Raw genomic sequence first — 18,921 nt, forward strand, 5'->3', positions numbered from 1 at the left:
GAATACAATTGATTGACCAAATATTTATTCATTTATTCTTTTTTGAATTGCAGTCAAGGTCTTGGTGAATGTTTAGATGATGCTCCAACACCGCTTGACAAGTACATATATCCAGATCAGTTGCCGGGTTTGCTGTATAATGCCGAGGAACAATGTCGTCTTCAATATAATGTTAGTGATAGCGAGGTGCAGGCATGTTCATCGATGAATGAGATTTGCTCGACTCTATGGTGCCGGGTACATGGTGAATGTATAACTAATATGCGGCCAACAGCGCCGGGTACTATATGTGGAAAACGTAAGGTTTGTTGCGGTAAATTTCAGGAATACTCTTCCCCGATAGCATAAATCCGATGTAAAAAAATGAATTGTATTTTTATTCTATTATTTCGTTATCTATTTTGAATGTTAGTGGTGTCAAAATGGACACTGCGTGCCTATAGAACAATTAACACCAATAACTGGTGGCTGGGGTTATTGGTCCGAATGGAGTGAATGTTCACGTTCCTGCGGCGGTGGTGTCTCCATCCAGCATCGTGAATGTAATAGTCCTATGCCAGCTAATGGTGGTGCCTTCTGTATAGGCGAAAGAAAAAGGTACCCTCATAACTCATCGTATATGGCATAGCTGCTTAAAAAATTTTCATTTGCCCTCTAGATACAAAATTTGTAACTACGAAACATGTCCAAAAGAAGAGCCCAGCTTTCGCGGTCAACAATGTGAGAAATACAACAATGTTTCGTATCAGGGAGCTCTTTACAAATGGTTGCCATTTTTCGATAAAAGTAAGATTGAAACCGTAAAAAAATGTATTAAAAATTTTCTGAAAATTTTCTCGCTTTCGTAGATAATCCTTGTAAATTGTATTGTTCGGATGAGGATGATACCATCATTGCCAATTGGGGTGATACTGTACTCGATGGTACCCCGTGCACATTGGGAAAAAACAACATGTGCATTGACGGTATTTGCAAGGTGCGGTTAGAAGAAGTAAAATTTTGCAAGTTTCCTTTTAATGGAACCGGAAATGTTTTTTAGAAAGTTGGTTGCGATTGGATTGTTGACTCTGACATGCAAGAAGACCGTTGTGGTATATGCGGCGGATCTGGGGAGCATTGCAAGACGGTTAAAGGCTCTTTCAATGAAACGATTAAAGTCAATGAAGGTTACGTAGAAGTAGTGGTGTTACCAGCTAAAGCCCGGCATATAGTTATCAAGGAGCTGGATAATTCACCACATTTTCTAGGTATTGCTCAAGCAAACAGTAGTCGTTTCTATTTGAATGGCGATGGTTTGATATCGATGCCGGGCGAATTTGTAATAGCCGGTGCTGAAAGTTTATACGATCGCGAAGACGAACAAGAAACGATACAAATACCGCAAGCCATACAACATTCCATTGCTATTTATGTAAGTCTCGATAATTGAATTCTTTCGACTTGTTTTTATACTCACTACTAAGCAACAAGTCAGAGAATTATATTCGGTTCTGACCGAATTTATTATACCCATCACCGTGATCCTAAAAAATACGGTCAAAGTCAAAGAACTCAATTTTCATGCTCTCTAATGTGGTGTGGACGCGCCTGACTTTTTCTATTTTCAAAATGATAGCTTTTGTCGTACAGGCGGGTGGAAGTTGTAGGCATGTCCTTGGAAAAGTTTAAAACGCTTCGAAATTCTCGTCCAAATTAGAAGTGGATAGCTGCCAGGAGAATTTTGAAATAGATGATACATAGACGGACAGGCGGACATGCTTAAATTGAATCAAAATTTAACGCTGATCAAGGATATGTAGACTTCGTGGGGTCTTTGAAGTTTCCCTCTAGGTGTTGTAAACTTTTAGACAAAATGATCCTTTAGTGATGTATATAAAAATAAATATGAAATTTTAGATAAATATAAGGAATGATATAATTAAATTTTATCGAAATTGTCATTACCTGCAGTTGATTGTCAGGAGTGATGAACCAAGTGCTGGGATTTATTATGAATTTACTTTGCCAGCTTTGAATGCTAGCTCTTCAAAGCAATATTTATGGCGGTTAAGTGAATGGACCGCATGTTCGGTGAGTTGTGGTGGAGGTTTACAATACCAAGAACCCATGTGCTACGAAAATGATCAAGGTACAGCGAAATTATCGGCTATTTTACTCTTAATTATCGCATCCAAATGATATTTTGGTTATTTTTAGTTATTCCCGATAGTGAACTATGTTGGGCATTTGCTATAAACGCTAGGCCAGAACGTTTAAATAGGAAATGCAGTGATATAACATGTCCCGCACATTGGTGGACGGGCCCCTGGCAGTTTTGTCCTGTGTCTTGCCGATCGGAAAACGCTCCTCTACCAGTCAGAAGACGTAGCGTTATGTGCCTAAATCAAAATGAAATTTTACTCGACGACGATGAATGCAATCCTTCAACACGGCCGGCAGATGTTGAATATTGTGAACAGAATTTACCCGATTGTCATGTTGCGGAAAAATTACAAAATTGGATTGGCTTGGAGTTAAAAACAAAAAAGAAAGCATAATTCTCACTTTTTTACTTTCGAATGTTTTGTTAGTTTTTTTTGTTAAAGAGTTTAAAACGTTTGAATGAATGTCGGATTCATAATGAGAGTGTTTTCAATTCAGTCAATGAATTAAATTGAATGCTAGATCCTTAATAATTGGTATTAAAAAAAAAAAAAAACACCTTAGATTTTAAATCTCATAACTAAGTGAACGCAATATCGTCTTAATAATATTTATTTATTATATTTATTTATGTGTATCGTACACTGGATATATTTGTATTTAAATTAAATTTTGTGTACTTAACTTTTTTTTTTCGGTATATTTAATAAAGATTTCAGTATAGACGAGATTATAACTAAATTGAAATATTGAATATTCATTATGTGAACTTTTGAGAAGGATCAATAATATTTAAATACAATTAATTATTTAAGCAATTTTTCTATAAATACAATTAAAATAAAATTTTACATTAGATTTTTACAAAGAAAAATTATGTTCTGCTTGATTCGAATGCCTTTATATCGAGAACCTTTAATGAAGCGGAAAACGTCTCCAAACCAAGGTCAGCTCACGATTCTCTCCGTCAAAATGTCGTACAATACGAAAGACAAAAACGATACGATTGCGATTCAAGTTAATGGTACTCGCTTGCGTTCTTATTAAGCTGGTCTTTTCCTTTGGTGCATTTATAATGGCATCTTATACCCTACACAATTTATGATACAGCGTATATTAAGGTTGCACATACGAATGTAACACGCAGAAGCGCTTTAGGTAGACTCACGTTCTGTTTTCCCGATTAATTTCGCATCATTTTCTGAATCAATCTAAGGCTGCCTGTCTATCTGCCCGTCTGATGTCTGCCCATGTAAATATTTGTTTAAGCTATGTTTAAGATATTTTGATGAAATTTGATTTGCTGGTGTGTTTTCATCCAAGAACGAACACTATTGAAAATGGTTTGGATCGGTCCACTTTTTCGACCACTCCCGATATAATGCCATATTCTGAAAGATCGGTATATGGGAAAAATTGCAATTTTCAAAATTTCTCGACTATCTTGCCTAAATAATAGTATTTCGGTATTCTAAATTGGCATAAAAACTTTGCATCGGCTAGGGCAACATTTGATCACTCTCTCGTATAATGAAAATTGAAGTACATATGAGAAAAAGACCAATTTTTTTTTGTAAAATTGACCACGAAATTATGTTTAGTTTTTAATATGTTATGATGAAAATTAACCCCTAGAAGCAATTTGACATAAAAATTAATTCTACAAACTTTCATCGATGTATGCCTATTTTTAGATCCTACCTTATATAAGGATTTATACGAAAAATTGGCTTTTTTTAGGGCAGTAAGATCAAATCTTTAATATTTTATGATAACAATTGACCCATAATAGCAGTTTGAAATCAAAAATTAACTATGATGAATTTTGATTATGTACCGTAATTTTCGAATCCCTTGGGCGCAACCATTCTCATGGAAAGTAAGCCTATGTTTGCAAAGAGATCCACTTTTTAATATATAAATCCTATAAACATAGGGTCTGATTTTTGTGTTCCATAGTAAAACTAAGAATTGTGTTAGATAATGTGGTGCAAAGTGTTTTTGTTGACAGCCTAGCCCGACTATAATGTTTTCACTTGACACGATATCATTGGTGTATAACAAAATAGTACAAAGAAGAGGAAGAGAAGTAAATAAATAAACCTTGAAAAGAAACTTCCTGAAAAAGTTGAAATCCATCAAAAATATATATAAAACAAACTTTAATATATTGAATTAAATATATATTCGAATATATCAAATTGAACTAAATGTATTAGCGGCTCCCACGATGTTTACAATTTTCATATTAAATTTGCTTGGCTATATGCCTGAGACTAACTAATATTTCTATGGCCATTAATTTAATTAAATACGTGTTTTTATGATAATATTATATTTTACTCTATGTTTGCCTTTGACTCTGAAAGCAGAAGTAGCTATCGAGCTAAAATATGACAATTGAAGTTCAATATCGGGCAAATACCATATCCTATAGAGTCTCACCAAGCCAAACTTGTAAATTCGATATCGAGTTCGATCGATAATGAAAAACCGTAAACAAACCGCGGGTTAGATCTTGATAGAGTTTTCGTATTATACGAAGCAAAGAATTGAGATAAATTTCTTTCAAATTGTTTTCTTAAAGGGTAATATAAATTAATATGAATAAACTAAAGTTTTTTTTCGCTGTCGAAAATCAATACTAAAGGGAGATTTTTTTTTGTTTGTTAAGGAAAGTATACATTGCCTGAGAAAATTCATCTAAAATGCACGCTCCACAGAATCATTGGTTTTAACTTTTTCTCCTTCACCAATGCTATCGTCCTTGGAATTATGATGGAATAGTGTTTCTACATATCTCTATGTAATTAGTTGCAGCTCGTGATTTAACGGTTAAAGTAAAGAATTATATTCACATTTCAGCACTTGTGATATAAAGGTATATTAAGTTTGTGCAAATGTATACAACACTCAGAAGAACTTGAAATAGACTCATCTTTTATTATATCGATCTTGTCTCTTCGTCTGCCCGTATTGTTTTCTTGTCTTCACTCTACAGGACGCAATTTTTGAGATATATTGAAGAACACCTGAATATCGCCGCTAAAGGCGTATAACGCCATATTTTGAACAGCCTTGTATGGAAAAATTTACACCTTTTCGTCAAAATTTTTCGTGTATTATCATTTTGTCATTTTGAATTGGTATGAAAAGTTAGGTACGGTTTGAGAAATTTTGTGAAGCCCTCGAATCTCATATAAGCATTCCTAGGAGAACGAAATCATTATATGGTAAAAAAGTAAAATTTTCCATATCTCATGGTGAAAATTAGTTCATAATAGTAAATTAACAAAGAAATCAACCTTACCCAATTTGGACCACGAAGGTCTATTTTTTGGGTGCCACCGCATATAAGGATTCTGAGGAATGCCGACTGTTATATGCCAAAAAGGACTAATTGTCAATGTTTTATGATGAAAACTTGTTTATGACAGTAATTTGACATAAAAATTAAGTGAACCACATGGGTTGATTTCTTGGACACCACTCCACAAGAGGTTTGCCATGAATAGAAAGCTTTTCAGAAAAAGGTTTAATTTTTAATATTTTATGATGATAATTGGCCCACAGTAGCAAAATAACCAAAAAAAATTAAGAGTAGACAATTTGGATCCTCTAGGTCTATTTTTTAGACCCTACGTACATAACATATATAAGGGTCATGAAAAGCAAGCTCTTATATGGACAGGAAGTACAATTTCTAGGTTTCCGTGACGCAAACTGGAAAGTAATAAAATGTTTGAGAAGTAAATTAAGTTTGCTAACTTTGGATCGTGTTTGGATGATGTCATGCTCCAATATGCGCGCTCTCAGGACAAATATGCCTTTGCTTGAACATAATGTTTAATATTTGATGTATTATTACCAAAATAAGCGAATAAGTATTCTAGACGAATTGGAGTAGGCTATTAAATGGCCAGCTTAGCTGAACATTGATTTCGGAAACTTAAGATTTATTCGTAAATTCCCCTCGGAAGGAGAATTTACTTATTTGACGTTCACATGACGCTCCTTACCTTCAAGCAAACCGTTCTGTTGAAGCCAATGAAAATACTCCATTATTTCGACTATGGCTTCTGCTTCATTTTTAGTGAAAGGGTTAGAAAAATTGAATATTTAAGTCCGAATATTTTTATTCGTCGACGCCGCTATACTCGCTGAATGATAATTTAACGGGTCGTTAATGTTGCCTGCCTTAGTTGCAATTTTGTGATGATCAACAAAATAACTTTAACGAGTAACGGTAGCGTGGAATACTTTTCCAGCAGATAGTTGGCACATTTTGGGCCCAAAGTTTTGCCACCGAACTGAAGTTTTTGAACAATGTTTGCAATCGTTTTTTTTTTTCAAATACTTCGGAATTCGGGTAACAAAACATATTTTAATGCTTTGTACATATGTCGATCAGGTGGAGTTTTATTGACTCACGTGACTTACATTGTTGAGGACATCGCTCTCGACCAATCGAACCAAGCCATGTGGTGTCCTGGAATAAAGGATTTTCTTTCCATTTGATTGAGCCGACGGCATAGATTGATATTTCCGAATGATCTTATCTTTATCGCAATATATCAATGCGATATATTTGCTTGATATAGTAAAATTGGCAGTAATACTAGATTATTATATACATGTCGCTGGCATCGCATTGACGCTAATAATATGCAGCATTGTAGAAAAAGATACTCCTCCGTTAAGTCTTTATTCAAAGCTGTGGAAATATTTATTACTCCCCAGAACTATTTGTAAGGGAGGTGGACCGAATATAATGGATTGAATTCGCATGTGGTAGCCGATTGAAACGGAACGGCATCGACTCGTTTTTGAAGAGATTCATGCAGGGCTATAAAAAGTGGTTGAAATGTGACAATAATGTGCGAAAGGTTGAAGTACAAACTGTGTCAAGATCATGACTGAAGATGCGTATGGCATTTGGTCTCTACTTGGTAGCTTTGGAAATGAATTGTGAGTTGATTAAACCGAAACAGACCATTGGTTTTAGTCTTTACCATAAATAAGAATTTAAGTGCACAATTGCTATAAAGCGCTCGTAACCCTATAAATTGAACGAGCTTGGCGGGTAATTTTCGATTCGCGCATTGTGTGGCCCCGACTTTGCCCACCTTGGTCACCACGGAATTATTGTAATGAAGAAAAGTTGAATTCAAAAGACGCCTGGGAAAATCATTTGTAGCGGCTGTTCCTTAAAAAACGCAGAGAGTCTACAATAATGATTTAATAGTTTCTTGGTAGGATAACGGCAAACTATCGTCGAACTGAATGATATATAGTTGGTTGAATAAATTTAGTTTAAAATATATGAGAAAGATGTGTTTGAATTTTATTTAAACAAAAGGCCCAAGTTTATGCAATCTCCTGAGGCATTTCGTGTTGTACGAGGATTTTTGAGGATGTTTGATTTCTGCACGATGCTAGAGTTAATTCATCCTATAAAAGTTTCGTGTTACGCAGGGGTTGCCTGTATATGTGCGTTATATATACAGCTAGAGTAACTGGAACAAGTATAAAGTTAACGAACAAGAGCAAAGTTAACGAATAAGAAATGCTTGCAAAAAAACACGCCGTCACGGCAGTGAGACAAACTCTGTCGTACACCAGTATTAGATTTCCGATAAAACAAATCAGCCGATCTTTTAAGCTTATAATAAGAGTAAAGCCGCTGCCGTATAACTATCAGTGCTGTTTATTACTCCTGCTGAGACTTAAAGCGAGAAAAAGAGTTCAGGCTGCTTACCGTGATAAATTGAAAGACCCGACGATTTTTTTTGTTAACAAATTTTTTTATTTTCTCTTATAAGTAAATGAAACCTATAAAAAACTAACCTAATAATACTAAAACGTACTCGCGTAATCGACAAAAAGGAAACATATTAAAGAACCTTGTGAAATGTATGAGTGTGGTGGCAATGACCTATGAAAACGAAAAACTAGATGACTCTCGGATATGGAAGGCTTATCTGTATATTCGTTTATTGTTTACTAGGAATAAATGAACAAGATCAAGATTTTACCAAGAAAATTACGTTAAACGATGCGGCTTATTTTTATCTATCTGACAGGTGAACAAGCCAAAGTTGTCACACATTTGGGGTTTCGAAACTCAAGAGATAAAGCCGGATAATTTTTCTAATCACAACGAGCGATATTTTGGTGCGGTTTTTATCGGTGTGGTGTAGTTGAGCTACATTTTTTCGAAAATTTTTCTGTTCGTGATAAGATATGAACGAGATGGGTTTCCGCGCCACTGTACGCATAGTTGATGTAACAATGACTTCATCACGCGATTGATTAGATTGATCACCTCCTGCTGAAGAAGCCTACACTATGCGGGACGAAACTTGAATATCCACCGCCTCAAGACGAGTAAAGCGTTTTTGTTAATTGTGAGGACTGATTTGATTGATCGTGACTGCCTTTAGATTCAACATGTAGCGCCTGTAGTGCTTTTATTATTGACTAGCGGTAATACAAATCCACGCTAAGCGAATTTTCGTGTGCCGTTTATTCTTAGAAAGCTTATGATCGCAAAAATTGAATTACAACGCTAGTATATATGCTTACGTGATGTCAGTTGAAGGCTACAGAGCCACTGAACATTGCTACAACTACGCCTATAATAAAGGAAAGTATATCCTACGTTAATCTAAAATGTTATATGTATCTTATACATCTCGGGCCATTGTAAGAGTTAGTGTAAAAGTGGTTTCGATTGGGTAACTGATCCATCCAATATTAATTATTTCGTAATTAAGTAGTGGGTATAAAAGGGTGGCGCTAAGGCAAATATAATTTCTTTAATTTTTTTTGCTATGTTAATTTCAATCTCTCAACGTCTCCCTTATACTTATTTTACACAAAAGAGAAATATAAAGCTTGAAAAATAAGTAAAATACTCTTCAGAAGAGCACCTCGGCTCACTTAACATTAATAGACGATAGTCCTCGAATTTTTGGATTTTGTGCGGAATCACAAACACGTGATTTTAAATTACAACCAAAATGAAAAGTGACGATCGATATGAAAGTTTTGTAATCTAAGAAGAATGCCTAGAATCTAGTATTATCCGGTAGTTTTATAAAGTATGCTATTTTTTCTTTGGGAACTTTATAACTATGAATCCAACGGCTTCCCTTGCGCAATGAGCCGTCAATTCCGTCTTTCCAAACACCTTGAGGCAAATAAACTGTAATAAATGATAGAAAGAGTGAGAGAATCCGATGGATTAAAAACTATGTTTTTCTCATTTACCTTCTCTTTCTTCTACAGATTTTTCTAGTATCGGTGCTACTATTAGTTCTTCGCCCACTGAAAACTCATCGCTAATACTTAAACAGGCTGGATCATGAGGGTCCAACATCCAGAGGGGCCTTACTAAGGGCAAGCCTTCATTCATTGATTCAGTTAAATATTTTTTAAGCAACGGTATTACAATTGATTTGCGTACATTAATCAATTCCTTCGTAACATCGGTTATGTAATCACTTTTATATTCCGAAGGTAAATGACTGAATTGCATGGCCGGCATAAATGTTATTAATTGCATCCAGCGCACGAATAACTCTTGCTCGGGTAGTGTAGGCTGCGGCAACGAATAAAAAGAAATCATTTTGGTTTTCGATTTGGCCAGAGCGTAATCACCACCAATAGCTCCGGGCAAAATGAATGGATATCCGATGATACCGTAATTTAAGACAGCCGTCATTATTTCCCGTAAGCCGGACCAAGAAGAATTTATAGGCAGCGTACTTAGGAAAGCCGGAGGTTTAGGTGCCCTACTGGCCGTTGAGACGCCTAAAAATCCTATATTCTCTAAGCTTTCCGTAAAAAGTCTGGCATACATATCCGGATTGTCCAGAGTTTGACGGCATTGATAATAATGTGGTAGATTATAACTAGTGCCCAAATCCAAATAAAAGCTATCCACCTTATATTCTTCCTTAAGCTTTTCCAATTTCTCTTTCAACCAAGGTATTGAAACGTTGTTGGTTATGTCCAAAACCCCCGCACTAGACACGCTTTTGTAACGAGTCAACGCAGGTATACTCCGCTCTGAGTGTCGCTCATATATTAACAATTTTTTACGTACAGCATCCTTGAAATTCTCACTGTCCGTACTAATGAAAGGTTGTATAGTAAATACTATTTTGAAGCCTCGTCTATGTAATACATCGATGGTTTCTTTAAGTGTTGGAAATCGGGATATATCTACCGTGAAATCTCCAATGTTTTCTTGCCAAAATTCACTAACCAAAATGTGGCCTAAACGCATGAAACCCATAGCTATAACATCTTCGGAATAATTATATATTGTGGTCTCATTTAAAGAGTCCCATTGATTTTGATGCGGTATCTGCCATACGGGTTCTTCAATTAGAGTATGCAACATCTTAATATCGGCTTCTTTTAAACCATCCCATAAACTTTGCTGGGTCATAAGCATATGCAAACTGCGCATATCCTCGGTGGTACAAATTTTATATTGCAATTCGGGCAATGGGGTTAAACGATTCACGAACGTGAAGTCATCGTTTTGAGCTTTTAAGCAAAACTCATTTGCTGTTGTATTGGCCATAAGGTGTAAAGGACTCTTCTCATTGACCTGAATGGCTACGCCTATAGAATTGATAAAGTAACGCTTAACGCCATTACCAAATTGATGAACTTTCGCATCACCACTTGCATAAGGAGAGAAATCAAAATCTTTGGTACTTAGCGACCATTGCATGTTCTTGCTAATACCGCCGCCAAACCATAAACCATTATCACGAGTTAATTCATAACAATCGATAGGAAATTGATTAGCGCTTAACGCCTGCCAATGTATGGTATAGCAACGGAATACATCCATGTCTTGGAAATTCATATATAAACGAGCGACGCCATTCCATTCTATGCATACACTACCATCTTGTTTACGACGATCTTCTAAGCAATGAAACGGATGACTATCCATATTGATAGTCACACCCAATTGGCCAGACATAACAATTTTATTCTCATGATTCAATATCTTAATAAAACGGTCTTTGGAATTAAATTTGATTTTCTCGAAATAGGAATAAGTTAAAACATGCCGATGATATCCCACATAAGCATAACTTATCTGCAAAGTGAATCAAATTATTAACATAAAAAAAGCGTTTATATGTCAATGTGTGTATGCAGACTTACCAAAAATACTGTTATGAAGAACATCATTATTACAAATATTTTAATTTTATAATCTTTGGTTTCGCGTTTCTTTTTCCGTATCATCTGTGGAAAGGCTTGCATCTTCTCCCTCAAAAGACTCGCCACGGAGTTAACGCTTGTTATAGAGGCTTGGTTACTGGCCAAACTATATGTATCGAAATCGCTCGCTAACATTTCCTTATCATTTAAGCGTAAAGCGGGCAACGGGGCTATCGATGCTCTGCGTTTAGTACGAAATAGGTTACCTCTGGAAAGAAGTAATAAAATAAGACATATGTTAATTAGAAGTGAAAAAACTTTCGCTTCTTTTCATTTCTACTAAACCGAAGTGATGAGGAGTAAGAAAAATTCGTTCATAAACGTGACAACAAAATTTATTATGTGCTTCCTGATGACCCGTTAAAAAAGAACATTTTTTTCCCGTTAATATTCTCCTTTTTTCTTTTTTTTTTGGTTTTCCATGAGGTTTCTCGCTAGTGTCTATTACATATTGTTATGAAAATCCTGCATTTAATAAATGCGTTTGCGCGAAAACAAACCGACTTTCCAAAAAATCAACTCATAAAAACGGTACACAATCATTCATATTTTACCTGCCTATGCTAACCTAAAAGTCCCAATGCAGTGGTACGAACTTTTTCTCAAAAACGAGTTGAGTAGAAAGATAAAATCACAAAGGCATTTTAATTTTAAAATACTTTGCATACAATTAACCATTGAGGGCGCTACATCCGTATACAATTAAGTGTTGAAAAAGATATTGCTTAGGCTATCACAAAAATAGCCCAATTCTAAGTTTTGAATACCCAGACGTCATTTATTTATGCCGATACGAGAGAGGAAGTTCGATGAAGAAGATTTCTCGTTACGTATTTCTTTCGAAATTTCTAGTGGGCGATCTATTATATTAACCGTTTCAGTACCAGACGGTTTTGAAAAAACACTGTCGAAAAATCCCAAGCAGCGCGATCGCGCTGTTTAGATTTTATGTCGAGAAAACCCAGCACATTTCGAGTATTGTCGACAACCGACGGTGCCTTACGTATTGTCGAAGTCGATCCCAATACAATTACAATAGTACTATAGTAGTGCAATAATATATTACAAAATAAAAATTTCTATTTTGGTGTTGTGTTTTCTATAATTTTTGTGGAACAAACTTGAAATATTTATTAACAAACAATTTAAAGGCATTTAAATACATAAAATTAAACAAGCGCTATGGCGCCGCTTGGTATTTCTCGACATCAAACCTAAACAGCGCGATCGCGCTGCTTGGGATTTTTCGACAGTGTGTTATCAAAACTGTCTGGTATTTCTCGACATGAAATCTGAACAGCGCGATCGCGCTGCTTGGTACTCAAACGGTTAAACAAAACTGGATTGTTCTCGTCATTGTTGTTTATTCAGTTTTCGCCAAACTAAAAATTTGACAATTCGTTTCACATTGCTTATGGGAGGGCAAAAACCAATTTTTGGGGTTATAGAGTCATTTTCGTAGGTAGTTAAAAGTGCATTTTCACTGCTGTCTCGTTCGAGCTTATGCATACACATCGCAAATTCGTTGCCTGCGACAATATCGTAAATAATTTCTTAAATGTGGTTTTTTTATGGCACTATTTTCTCTCCGTTAAATTCTGAAGGTACCGAATGCGCTGCGAGCATTGATGTTCAAATGCGCGCGGATAATTAAATAATTACACATCCTATCGATGCTCTGAATCCTACATTAAGCTAGGATTTAACATTTTGTGCATAACATTGATTTCGAATTTCTTGCGAAATAAACTTTTCTGGATAACTCTTTTGAAATTCATTTATCAATGAATTAGAGCCGTGGTTTAGTTTGAAACCGAGACAAGTCGATTGTTGCACTCTGCGATCTCCGTTAAAATTGAAAAATAAAATTATTGAGACTGTTTAAGAGTTTTTTATTTAGTATTTAGTAGTACACAAATTGTGCTCATTGAGGAAAAGGTTCTAATAAAATCCGGCTTTCGAAGGCATTTGCAATTTAACATTTATCCTTACTTTGCTAAAAAAACAGGTTCTCAATTTTCATTGGGAGAAGTAAGGTTTCACTTAGGCCTTCTACATAAAATTTAATATTTTCAAAAGATAAAAATAAAATGAATAAAGATTTCATACCTGAAATCGGCTTCTATTTATTTACCCTTTGCTAGCCCCTGGCACATAACTGAATATATTGCGATTCGAACATTACGACGAACGGTTTTAGAAAATTTTCCTTCGTCAGTCCATCCATCTCTTAATTTTTCCCCCTGACTTTTCCCCTTTCAGTCAACTTTAAAGCAAAGGTGTCTAACGTATTTAAAATAAGATTTGCAAGGAGAGTTGGTCTGCACTCAAGCATATTTATCGTAGTTTGAGTTTTGAAGAAAGCCAACAGTGCGAGAGGTAATAAAATTGGATCAGCCTAAAAATAAAGAGATTTGTGACAATTTTTTCGAACGGAATGAAAGATAATAGAAAAATTAAATTCGGAAAGATTATTGAGTATTAAACAAAATTATAATTTCTGGAAAATATTAAAAGATAGGAGCACCGAAGCCATTGGCTAGTCTTTAAACCAAGAAGATCCATTCCCTCACTCACTCACTCAAAGGACATTTTGATGAAGGTACAAAAACATAGTTTTCTTAGGTACTGCGTTTCAATGAACATAAATAGTTTCCAAAAACAGCAAGAGAGCATCTTTAGGTCAGCATTTTTCAGAAGGTGCTCATAGTAGTAAGCAAGTGGTGTTTTTCAAAAAAAATACGAAATACTCAGCGAAACATTTTTTATGGATAATATGGCCATATCAACGTATTCTCGAATGTTCAAAGCATCCAAAACAAAAAAGTAGAAACACTATACTAAGACACAGCTTACTGTCCTGCTAAATGCCCAAACCACACTACATTACCACAACGACTTTTGGAAATGTGGTGTCAAATGAGAAGCGGTGGAAAAGATTCGATGCTCCGATCCGAATCAATTTCAATAGCGTCCATGTCATCAAAATGTCCCAAAAGTTGCGGGCTGCAGAATGAATCCAAGAAATAAGACGAACAGACAAGCGCAAATCGATTTAGAAATTGTTTATGAAAGTCTCTCTGGGCAGAACCTTAATATACTCTTGTACCACAAGTGATGTAAGATATAAAAACATTTTTTTTTTAAATATACCGGTCTTCTCTTTTAAATACGTATTCAATTGATAATTTAGTCCAGGTATCAGCCTGAAATTTTGTATAATCAAAATTAAATATTGCAAAATATTGCAAACATCGGTTCAAAATGGTGTTTGAACATATTAAATAAATGTGCAAAATTTGAATCGAACGGGCCTATTTTTTGAACATGCTCCTATATGATGTTACCGAAGAAGGCAAAACAGTCTAACTATCGATATTTTATACTATGCATATATCTTTCAAGGTCGATTTCAATTGATTGACACTCACACGCCCATTATTAATGATGAGAAAATTAAATTTGAAATCATTTGCTTGATTGTTGATAGGTGGTATGCAAGGTTCGTTTCAAGACGAATACAGATCGTTTGTTTGCTTTTCTTAAATAAAATTCTCCTCTCCGATCTATATAATTTACAATTTTTTATTACTTAGCGAGGAAATAATAATAATAAAAATAAATAGTTATTCAAAATTTATGACTCTTTCATTTTCTCTTTTATATTTTTACAAATTTTATTACTTAAAGCAATTTTAAGCTTTTATAATAAAAAGATGTAAAGCTAATCAGTTGATTATCTTTAATTGAACGCGATTCTCGGGAAAATGAAATCAGAAAAAGTAAATTCCCGATTATTATTGCAGATAATGCGAAATGTGAAATGCAAAATGCAAAATGGTACACTACTGTTCCCGTTTGCAAGCAAGAGCGCGTGCTATTGCTATTCACTTGACATATAAATGATTTTTTCTTATTATTTTCCATATTTTCCAGTTTTTAAGGGCATTTCATAAAGTTTATTGCTCTGTAAATAATTATATTTCATTTTTAATTCTTATAATTGAAGAAATGAATTCATTACCAACAAGTGTTTTTCTTTTCTTCTTTTTTCTTACTTATTTTTTTTTTTTTTAAATTCATATAACGGAAAAGAATTCTTCACGCGGAATTAAAATACACGTAATCCTATCAATTTCAACGCTCGGCGAACACTAAATAATCGAGAACTCACATTAAGCGAATCTTTTTTTTTGAGTCGCGTATACATATGAATAGAAAATTCTCTAAATAAAATCATCGTTTATCTCATTCAACGCAATCATCAGCATATTCAATCTCTTTAATGTACAAGTCGCGTGAATGTGAGCAAAGCCTTTAAAGCGAATATTACGAACACGCTGGATGTGACGCGACATACTATAACACATTAATCATTTAGTTTATTATGTTATACGCAACGGGGATGGCCGGCCAACTTCGATCTTTCTTTTCGATTTTCCTTATTTTTTGCTCTTTGCACTTGCACGACTGAAACTTGCGTTCTACGCGTGGGTGACATGAGTGATATGAAATATGATATGAAATAGGCTGAACGTTTAATAATAATGTTTATTAACTGTCAAAAGAAGTAAAGGCTTTGAATGTTAATTATGACATTGTGCATTGAAATAACGTTTGATTTGACACGAGTGGTCTACTGACCAACTCTGAGGTGTTTAGTAAAGAATTGGTTTGCCATTTCGAAACAGATAACTGTGCCTGCCTTTTAATATAACTGAGAGAAAGTTATATTCGCTTTGCATTAGTATACTGCGTCTAGTAAACAAGTTATTCTGGAAGCGTATTTATGGATTGATCGGGACCATGAACGGACTGATCCTGTTTTAATTTTTTAAACATTTTGCCAATGTTTAGGAGCTCATAACGATAGATCGATATGATAATACAAAGTCGCCAAGGGTAATATTAAAAAATGTATTTACTTTGACTTATAACACGGACGAGAAAACAAAGTTAATTGCATTAGTAGGATTTGGCAACGCCATTCAATTGAGATCAAGTAGACTTTACAATGTCGATTAATGTGGCGATGTAGATGTATATGTTTTACAGAAAATCCGTCTGCTTATGGGATAATAATGAATTTAGTTGATTAAAATTCAATATGTAATTATGTAATAATCTTTCAAAGACTTTCTTAGATAGGAAAGATAAAAATGACAATAAAAAGATATTCGCAATTATTTCTTTGCAAAAGTAAGTAAATTTTAGCTAATTTCCGATAACAAAAATCACAAGATTAGATCATTAACAACGTGAGTGATAATGCAAAGAATTTTAAAAAGTAATAACTTGAGAAATTTAAGGCTAGAAATTCGTTGTCGTCGTCGCTTTTGGCCTGTGATTGATGTTATGCCTTCGAAACCATTCAATTTATTAAAACACAAGAAGCTTAATGCATTGAAATTGTTAGATGTTTGAAGGGAGTCACCATGTGCGATTAAAAGGTGGAATGGGTAGACACATTTTCGAACTCAGCTTTCACGGTATCAATATCCAAGTTAATTTAGTGTTATAAGTAAAATGATCAAAGCGGAATATCCAAGGTAAGCAGATTTTACCTTGAAAGCAAGGCGTCCATCCATTAAGTTGGATTACTTTGTGGAAATTTGTAGGCCATGAGAAAAACAAATTTATCCACGATTACAAGTTATCACTAATTTTTTAATTTTTATAACGGCCGTCCAAGCATGTCGATATATACATTTTATCAAAATGTTTGCAACGTGCACAAGTTAGTTTTAAAAGCACGATAATATACACGCACACAATATAATATGATAATAATATACAATATGGTAATAATTAACAAGTATCAATTTTTGAAACGATCCAAGCTTATTCGTCTGCCCATTCATCCATCCGCCCATCTGCGTAGTATTTGCGGTAGCAATTGGCTACCGCGTCAATAAGCAGTTAAGAACGGCGACTATCAAATCGGCGTACCTTTCTTCAATCCCCGTATACATGTATACATATATGTATATATAGATATATTTAATATAACATAATATAATATAATATTATAAAATATAATATCTATACAATACAATATAACCTTATAATATATAATATAATTAATTATATATAATATATAAAACAAAACGGGTAGTATTGGTTGGAAACGGCGGGAAAAACAACTGCAAGTAAATTATTCAAAGATTGCTTGTACAATATCGGCCGCACAAAAAGGTCTATTCCATTGTATTAAAAATCTGACTGGTCCTGCTTTCGGGTCTTCAGAAGATTAATAGCTTCCAACTAATCTACCTTGCGTTTTGTTGGCCGACTATATTCAAAATATTTTGATGAGATCTATACTAAGTGAATGCTTCCAAAAACGTTACTGATACGATTTATAACGGAGCCTGTCCGTATCGTTGCCCGTGCATAGTATACAGCATATAGAAAATAAGTAAAATTCAATTGTCGTCGTCTTCTCTTATCAGATATTATCACTAACATCCAATTAATTTGGATGGCACTTTTTGGGTCTTTACTGATAGCTTAGTTCTCCAGTTTCACATTTTGCACGACTTTCCGTAAGCGTGACGTAAATTTCTCGTTTTGCGAAAATAAAAAACTTACGAAATTTAATGGCAATGGAAATGCACAAGTATTTACGTTACTTGTTATGCAAAATTTTAAATCACGCAACAGGTTATACATGGACTACAAATAATCGTTCACTGCTAGTAACATTTAGAATTGCATGACAATGTTCTAAGAAAGCAATAAACGAAAACACTATAACGAGACGCAGTCCAACATTTGATACCCGACAATCGTTTATATATCGGTTCCTTAAAACAAACTGTTACACGGGAAGTACTCGAAGAAATGATCCGGTTCGAATCATTTTCACTATTGTTCGTCCTTTGGTCAAAATTAATTGATATATCGAATTTCATGAAAATATCTCAAAATTTGGGACCATTAGATTGAACACAACAAGGACAGACGGACTGACACGCTTGAATCGAATCAGAAAATAATTTTGAAGGTAACTGGGTGTTGCACACATCCGCACATACTTAGTCTCTAACAAAATATTCATATAATCTGTGAAGAGATTTCATGACATTTGGGACAATTATGGCCTAATTTCCAATTGCAGTCTTGCAGATTGCCTTTATAGATTACCTTGTCCCTATAATTTTTTGTTTTCTGCACTCGAACTTTAGCCTATTTTCAAAATTAACCTAAAATCATGAACTAAACCATGTTATGTAGTTAGTTAGGTTTCCGGTTTCTATTATAATTTTGTGACCAAGAGTAGACGATAGTCGGCAAAGAAATAAATGGTTGAGCACATTTGAATCCAAACAGAGTTTTACGCATCTTGTATACTTCATAGCATGTTTGATGCTTATTTTTGAGTGCTATATAAGGAAGGCGAAATCTAGTAAAGTCTCGTTATTCTGTTGGGTTTTTAGTAATGAGAGAGTCATGAGGTAGATGCGATTAAAGAATGCGTTTATGTCTCTTGCTCTCACTTCTTTGTCCATCATTAACAACAAA

The 18,921-nt window shown here is 34.5% G+C and overlaps 2 protein-coding genes across 6 annotated transcripts in view; one reads left to right on the forward strand and one right to left on the reverse strand.

Annotated features, from left to right (window-relative positions):
• The window catches only part of LOC119637297 (A disintegrin and metalloproteinase with thrombospondin motifs 7), a 39,656-nt gene extending 36,842 nt beyond the window's left edge, over positions 1 to 2,814 (forward strand). For 2 of the 3 annotated variants that reach the window (XM_038033234.1, XM_038033235.1), the window contains exons 10-16: positions 54 to 303; positions 413 to 597; positions 659 to 786; positions 849 to 976; positions 1,040 to 1,411; positions 1,951 to 2,128; positions 2,197 to 2,814. In XM_038033234.1, coding sequence (XP_037889162.1) covers positions 54 to 303; positions 413 to 597; positions 659 to 786; positions 849 to 976; positions 1,040 to 1,411; positions 1,951 to 2,128; positions 2,197 to 2,537 — 1,582 coding nt within the window. In that variant the 3' untranslated portion in view covers positions 2,538 to 2,814. The remainder of the gene's footprint in view (positions 1 to 53; positions 304 to 412; positions 598 to 658; positions 787 to 848; positions 977 to 1,039; positions 1,412 to 1,950; positions 2,129 to 2,196) is intronic. The other variant, XM_038033233.1, reaches the window with a different exon arrangement.
• A 5,250-nt stretch (positions 2,815 to 8,064) lies between these two features.
• LOC119637306 (myogenesis-regulating glycosidase) overlaps positions 8,065 to 18,921 on the reverse strand; it is a 31,799-nt gene continuing 20,942 nt past the window's right edge. The window contains exons 1-4 of one of the 3 annotated variants that reach the window (XM_038033249.1): positions 15,422 to 15,734; positions 11,338 to 11,605; positions 9,415 to 11,269; positions 8,065 to 9,349 (exon numbers count right to left, since the gene is read on the reverse strand). In XM_038033249.1, the coding sequence (XP_037889177.1) occupies positions 9,213 to 9,349; positions 9,415 to 11,269; positions 11,338 to 11,532 (2,187 nt within the window). In that variant the 5' untranslated portion in view covers positions 11,533 to 11,605; positions 15,422 to 15,734 and the 3' untranslated portion in view covers positions 8,065 to 9,212. Of the gene's footprint in view, positions 9,350 to 9,414; positions 11,270 to 11,337; positions 11,606 to 15,421; positions 15,735 to 18,921 lie in introns of those variants that run through there. The other 2 variants (XM_038033247.1, XM_038033248.1) reach the window with 2 other exon arrangements.

This window comes from Glossina fuscipes, unplaced genomic scaffold, assembly GCF_014805625.2.
Source record: "Glossina fuscipes isolate IAEA_lab_2018 unplaced genomic scaffold, Yale_Gfus_2 59, whole genome shotgun sequence".
Classification (NCBI taxonomy): Eukaryota; Metazoa; Arthropoda; class Insecta; order Diptera; family Glossinidae; genus Glossina; species Glossina fuscipes.